Source organism: Neolamprologus multifasciatus, chromosome 18, assembly GCF_963576455.1.
Source record: "Neolamprologus multifasciatus chromosome 18, fNeoMul1.2, whole genome shotgun sequence".
NCBI lineage: Eukaryota > Metazoa > Chordata > Actinopteri > Cichliformes > Cichlidae > Neolamprologus > Neolamprologus multifasciatus.
In genome coordinates, this window is record NC_140456.1 from 22,794,701 (window position 1) to 22,802,524 (window position 7,824).

Sequence of the window (7,824 nt, forward strand, 5' to 3'; positions counted from 1 at the left end):
TGGCTATATTGTGGTGACTGTATTTTTTTTTAAGATTGCTATTGCATCTAGGTGCGTCCAGCGAGAAAAGCTTATATCTTGAGCATTTCTTCACCTCTTTATCTGATGTTTCTAAATGTCTCATCTTCATGAGAATATGACAAAACCAAAACGTTCCTTTATTAAGATGGCTAAGTCGATGAGGAATGTCACCCTCAGCACTGATGTTAGAGAGTTTTAAAACAGAGAAGCGATCCAAAAAAAATCCCACATCTAAAAGATCTGCCAGGTGTAAAACATTTATAGTTCAAGGCCTTTACTAAAATAGAGACAGAAACCATACTAGAAGGTTTCTAAACGTGATATAAAATGCTGCTTAAGTAAAGGTAAGCGTGATGTCCAATAGCTTAGTAGGCTTTATTATACATTTACTAAATAGATTGTCAATGATGGAATAATAGATGATAAGCATTTTACTGTTAATATGGTTGGGGCAGTTTTAAATAAATTCTAACAGAAGGAGGCTGCAAAGTTGAGTCTTTGCAAACCACAAGACTCAATCTTCAACACAAGACCAAAGTGAAGATGTTCGGCCACGATGTGCAACGGGATGTTTGGCAAAAACCAAACTCAGCACATGAACAGAAACACCTCATACCATCTGTCAAGTACAGGGGGAGGAGGCGGGATGGTTTGGGTTTGCTTTGCAGCCACAGCACCTGGGCACCTTGCAGTCACTGAGTCAACCATGAGCTCCTGTGTAAACCAAAGTATTCTCAAGTCAAATGTGAGACCATCTGTCCGACAGCTAAAGCTTGGCTGAAATTTGGTCAGGTATCAGTACAACGATCCCAAGCACAGGCGCAAATTTACACGGAATGGCTAAAAGAAGAAAGGAATCAAAGTGTTGCAGTGGCCTAGTCAAGGTGTGGACCTCAACCTGACCAAAATACTGTGGCGGGATAATTGTGCATAACTGAATACCCACAAACCTCACTGAACTGTAAAGAAGAGTGGTCCAGAATTCCTCCACGATGATGTGACAGACTGGAAGTACAGAAAATGATCACTTTGAGTTATTGCTGTTAAGGGTGGCTCTGCAAGCCATAACAATGCGATGCACTTTGTGTTGTCCAAGTTTCTGTTAAACAAATAAGGACACAGTGTAACATGTCATGTGTTGTTGTTCGTCTGAGGCTGTATTTACCTAAAGTTAAGGCCTGCTTAGGACCAGACAATTTTTTAAATGTTCTGATACAGAAAACTTTAGAATTGATCACTGCGGTGCTTTCTATTTTACGATGACTGTACACAGATTGAAACATAATTCACACAACTAAGCATGGACAGGCCCAAATGTTCCTTGTCCATCCTCAAGTCTGCACTGTTTAGGGACTGCAGACAGGAAGGATTCAGAGTAAAGACTTAGTAAATGTATTAAGTGATTGTCTCTTTTGGAAGAATTCAAATAAATAAAAATGAAGGTTTTCAGTGTGTTTCTCAATATGAAAGCAAGAGTGGGCATTGTCCAGCCAATGGTTTTCAATTTAGGCATATCGACCAACAAACTGACCAGATGACCTGCCAACTAGTGTGGTAGTGAGCTAATGTTTCTAATATTTTAACTATCCTATTACTTCCAGTCATAGATAACTGGTGTAATATGTAATTTTCAAAATGACGGGGATTTAAACACATAAAAATAGACATAAGTACATGTTGTCTCTAAAGCCACTTTCATAAATCATAATTAAAACCGCAAACAAAACATCAAAACAGACACATTTTTGTTGATCAAAAGTCTGAATCTTCTCACGATCTAGGCTGAGTCATTTGCATTGACAGCTTAATCATTTTGCTTCTTTAGTGGTCACCGTGTTCCATGTCCCTTACTAAGACGTGGTGGGCTTCAGGCAGACCAGGTGGAAGTTTTAGGGGCTTTACTTTGCATGTTTCCTCCATTCTAACACAATGATGTGTGATTAAAAAAAAAAAAAGCTATTAAAAGCCACGTTTACTATGTGTGGGTAGAAAGAGAAAGTACAGCTCTGTCTCAGTGTGCTAGAGCTGGGGGAGGTCTGAGGGGCTGAGAGCGTTTGAGGTCGATGAGACATTTTACTCGCGCTAAAGAGTAATGGGTTTTTCCCAGCCCTGAACCCACCTTAGTGGTCCACCATTGTTGCTATTTGCATGACAGAGCTGTTAAACATTTAAGCAAAAACCCTAAACTACAAATTAAGCCGTAGTTAAACAAAAGTGTGGCGTAAACATTGCAAAAAACCCCACTGGCACTAAGGCTTTTCTTTCAGTTGTCACATTCATGTGCCGTCGAGTCAAAAAGTACTGCGCACGGTTCAGTTTACAGTAGGTTTCAGAAGAATCTCTGTGAAGTTTTATTTACTTTGTACTGTATTGCATTATTTTTCACACTTTTTCATAAAACTGCAAATGCTTGTGTGGGTGCATGCATGTGCAGTATGAAGGTGACAATGAATAACTTCCTATGCCTCAATGACTAAATTATACTCACGCTGCACGGAGCCAAAAGAACTACGTGAGGTCGCACTTTCCTCTGTGCGGGTCTACCACAAAATGCATATGTAGTGCCGAATACTAGAGGATATGTGGCAATATGTACTATTGCAGGCAAAAAAGACGTAAGATTATATGAAGAAAATAGTCCTACCTTTTACCTCGGCCTACTTATTTTATCAGTTTTAATAACAAATGCAGGTCAAAAGTTAATTTTTGTATCGACACAATTCCTGAGTCGCCTTTTGACCCCAACTCTATGAACAACTTCCTGAAATGCTTTTTAACCTACATTAGCTGTTAAAGTCTTAGGCCAGATCAATGCTGCTGTAAATGTGAAATCAATTTAGGATTCATTCCCCCAAAGATTTCACCTTTTATCAATGGATTTGATTCAATCCTTTTTAAAGCCTCATTACATGCTTTGTGGAGGTAGATGACAAACGCAGGAATGACTCAAAACCGCAGGCTGTAGGACCAAAACAGTGAGTTAAAGATGCTGAAATCTCTCATTTATTTATGTCCACATTCATCTCTCATCTGTCACCTAGCACACAGTATTTTTTTCTATTGTTAAGGCAAAAGTATGACAAAGTATTCAAGTATTCCTATAAATACACCTTGTACATATTTGTCTGTGTCAGCTATTTCATGTTGCACGGACTACTGAAACATGCCTAATGTTCTTAGAAGAGAGGAAATAGCCCCTATATTAGCCTTCTGCTAAATTAGACCCCGCAAGCGTAAACTCATCCCACCTGCTCAAGTGTACTCAGGAAGTGGTGGTTAGCATGGTATCACAGGCCCCCAGTTTCAGAGAAAACCAAACTCGACCCTAAAACATAAATGCAAAAATATTGCAGGAATATGACCTATATTAAAAAAAATTGCCCCAGCACAATTAAACTTTTAAAACCTTTATGCTCATGCTGAAAGCAACAACACCTACTCTGAAATTTCTATCTCATTTCTTGATGTTCTTACTCATGGAAAAAACTAGTCTTCCATTAACAAACAGTCATTAGGGGAAAAAGTTACATGTTAACATATAATATACAACTAATATAATGCATATTTACATCTTATAATATGTACTTGTATTTTGGGTTTCTGTGCACCACAAGGTGTTTTTGTGGCATTTTATGTGCGTCACAAATAATCAGGCTGAAAAGAAAAAAACCCATACAGATTGTGAAATTGATAATTCTCAAATGCAATTACTAGCTATAACATTAGCTTATCTAGAATTTTCGAATGTACGTGAGTAGCAAATGTCACCAGTTATCATGGTGATCAGTCAGAGATGTGTCTGTTCTTCTGCACACCCATAACAAGTAGACTGTTTGCATGAACCTGACTTGTGCATTAAAATAGAAAGAAAAAAACACTGTAGGTTTTACACCCTGATACTAACACGGTACGTGAGCCTCTCTGCTATTTTAGGCGTAAGTCAGCTTTATATCAGAACAAGCTGTTAAGCCAGACCATGTGATGTCCAATTTTCTTTAAAATTACCATGCAATCTCCATAATGGAAATATATAACGTCATTGCATATTAATTTTAGAACTACAGTGAAAGGATAGTAACAACTTCACCTACTTCCAAAGTGCATGGAGAGGATGAGAAACTAACAATGCAGGAACTCCAGCAACACTTAAAGGTTGCTGAGGGAACAACTTTATTAACTGACCAATGCGTTTCGACTTGTGGCCTTCATCAGGGTATTCCTCACCATCCTGACCCATCATGACCCTGATAAAGGCCACAAGCTGAAACGCATTGGTCAGTTAATAAAAATGTTCCTCTTTACCTATAACTACAGTAAAAGAAATATCAGTTACAATTTTAGGTTTTACACTGCACTTTGGCATTTAAGTGGATGAGGCAACTGAGTTAGCTTAAGTGATTAGGACAGTTACTAGCAGCATAGTTTTGAGTGGTACTACTCTAAGCATGTTGTTGTTTGATTGGTTGAGCAGCATGTTGGAGGATACAGAGACGTGCTAGCTGGTTTAACATCTGGTTAGTTGGTTGTTAATTGTTAGCACACTGCACTGTTAGGTGATGTTATTGTCTGGCAAAATTATAGCAACAAGTGAAAAGAAAAGTGAAGAGACTCCTTAGTAGAGCTGCTTTGAGGGTATTGGCAAAGGCAAAGTGATAAAGATCAAAACCACACATACCACCTTCCCTTAACCCCTAGACTGGCATTGAAACTATCACTCAACTTTTAGTACAGCTTATTGGTGCAAGGTTTGTGTGATAGCTGGCACAAGTCTGTTTACCATGCCCTAATGATGCAAATGATGCACATCTCCAGATTGCTATCAGTCTTTAGCTGTATTTCTATATTGGCTTCCGTCCTGCACATTGGTTATTTCCATTTTTGTACAAAAACAGTGAGACTTAGTAAGAACAAGAGTTCCCAGGAACATTCCTCACCCACATTTTTCATATTTTACAACAAACACAACATTTGCTTAAAAGTAACTTTAATTGATTGTGGGAAAGCTTCAAATACATACTTTTTTAAAACAAACATATTTATGACAATGAAACATGACAAACTGACATTTATATTTATATATATTTATATATTATATTATACTATGTAGCTATAGTATTCCTTTTTTTTAACTTTAATGATGAAATATAGCAAGAGTGGTAAAGCTAAGTAGAGTGGCACTGATTTTAATTTGGGGGGGATTTCTCAGACACATTTTCACTGCTCCTTGTTCCTCCATCCTGCGTGTCCTCTCCCAAAGTGACATTCTTTTGAGGGATCTTTTCTGATGTTGGGGGTGCAGTGGATGTTGCTGGTGTGGATGTTGCTGGAGTGGATCCTGTTGGCGTCGTGTCACTTGCGAATCCCTTTTGCGAATTCTCCCTGTCCACCTTCTCAATTGCTTTTCTTGTCCAGTCAGCGCCTGGTTTGGCACAGATTGTCTTTCCAAGCACGGTCCGTAACCTGCAATTGTTGGTTGGCTATTAATGGCATTGTAATACATTTCTAACATTATTTGTATATACTGGTAGGTGCAAACAGATTAAGAGGCCTCACAGCAAGCCTGCATGTTCTCTCATGTTGTGGGTCCTGGGTCTAGATAGGTGGTCTGCACCTATCTAGACCCAGGACACTCTTACAAAAGAGAGTCTTGATTCTCAAATGCTTCACTTCTTGCTTTTAAAAGTTAATAAAAAAAAATTTTCACCTCTATTGCATCTAGTGGCATGCAATTAGCTTGTATTGGACATCTCCATTCTCAGTACACAGTAAATTTGCTTATCAAATATTTTCCCCTGCAGCATCTCTTTACAGAGTAGTTTCTGAAACTCGAAGGCCTTTCTGTGAACATGTTTTCAAAGAATTTCCTCCAGTACAAAGAGGTTTCAGTGAGAACTGCTGACAGGTTTTTGGATTGTTAGGAATGACATGACTACTAAAGTCCCAACTGGCCAATTTAATTGGTATAGTGGTGAAAATCAAAGACAGACACTGTATTTGAATAGTCAAACATGTAGAACCAAACCTCTCTGAATGACTGGATATCACCACAGGAAAATGTGTTTTCATATTATAGGTCATTTATTTGTCATTTTATTGTTATTTTAAAATAGTTGGATGGAGTGTATAAACTTTATTAAATTATATCTATTCCTTTTTTTAAGCGGTGAAGACAGCGAGGTTAAAGTCTGAACGGAAAGCACAGTGTCAGATGTCAGCTGATCATCCCAGAGTTAACACAGAAAGAGGTGGGCATCCATTCCCTCTCACATCTGCACTTACTGTAAGTTTATAGTCATTTTTAATTGAACAAGTATGGTTTTGGAAGCAATGTGGAATATAAAAAAACTCAATACAGTGCCAGCCAGGAGTTTACAACCAAGAACCTTGTTGTGCCCACCTCTGTGTCACTGCCCGTTATCTATGTATTTTCAAATACAGTGTGAAGATAATAATGAAGCATCTCTTTGGAATGGGGAAGCAAACACCTAGAAAGACCCCAGCTGGCCAACAGCTTTGAACCCAGAACCTTCATGCTACATGTGTTTATATTCATAAAATACAAGTTAACATGCAGTGTGAGGTTTTTTATTGAGCACTTACTGTACTGCTTTGATGCGACAAGTATCTTCAGACTGAATGTCGTAATTCACAATTCGGTCAAGTGGGACTCTGGTTTTGGACCACACGACACAACAACTGCGTATGCTTATAGGGGCTGAAAATGTCACACACAGAAAAAGTCGCATTAATTTTATCCGTTAAAAACAGTCAGACCATAAAGTAAATGAAAAATTATTTCTTCCTTGCAGTACTCACTTGTACGGACTGAGCTCATCCAGGTAGTGAAACAGAGAAAAGCGGCTAAAACCAGGCTGGGCTGCATCTTTAGTATTCCGCTTTAGGTTTGTTCTTCAGAAGCTGAACCTCAAAGCTGTCTGCACAAACCTTCACAGCCTGTTAAATAATCTCTGTGCCTCCCTGAGCTTTTATCAGAGTATCGATTCAAATGAGTCTTGCTTACATGGCAGACGCAGTGCATGCGTTCATGGTATTTCCTAGTGTGGTCTTTCTGAGCAATCAGGTTTTGATGTTGATTCTAATAAGAAAAAAAGACCCCTTTGCGCTTGTTCTTATTTTACCAACACAATGGGGTAAAAAAACCCACTGAGTTTATCATTTATAATTAAACTGTTAACAATGCAACAAGTACAACAGCATCAGAAATACAAACTTAAATAATCGTAACTATGTGCATGCACAGAAGCAGATTAATCCACTTCCTTTATATTCAATCTGAAAGCCACAGGTGACCTGCATTTTAGGTGGCATGTGACGTGGTAATTTAAACCGTGGAAAGTTTTCACAGTGAGAAAGTGAGTTAAGATCAGTGAGTGATTGAATTTGAAAAGCATCAGTGTGAGAAGTTTTAGCAGACTGATACTAATGATTACATCACTAGGCAAACTGATGATGTAATCGAGTCAGTTTTTAAAATGAGAGATTTGGTTAAATTAAAGTCAGTTTATTATACTAAATAAAGAGTGAGTAGGTTCAGAAAGCAGAGTTTCCTCATTTGACAAACATTAGAGGTTAGTGTGCAGTTAAAGGTACGAGCAACGACAGCGACCAGAGTATGAATAATTCTAATGACAAAAACACAATATTTGCTGGAAAGTGCTTTATTGGCAGTTAAAAGTGGGAAAACTTTAAAGTACATTTTTGTACATTTTCATAAAAACAATATGAAAACAAAGAATAGGGATATATGGTAATATATAGAGAGATTAATGTTACTTTTATCAG

The 7,824-nt window shown here is 38.0% G+C and overlaps 1 protein-coding gene across 1 annotated transcript; it reads right to left on the reverse strand.

Moving 5' to 3' along the window:
• Window positions 1-4,988: 4,988 nt before the first annotated feature.
• Window positions 4,989-7,182, reverse strand: LOC146497925 (eotaxin-like). The gene is made up of 3 exons (XM_085139443.1): window positions 6,838-7,182; window positions 6,622-6,736; window positions 4,989-5,481 (listed from the first exon to the last, which is right to left on the reverse strand). Exons 1-3 carry the CDS (start codon window positions 6,902-6,904, stop codon window positions 5,205-5,207), a joined length of 459 nt encoding a protein of 152 aa, XP_084995569.1. The 5' UTR covers window positions 6,905-7,182; the 3' UTR covers window positions 4,989-5,204.
• Window positions 7,183-7,824: the final 642 nt, after the last annotated feature.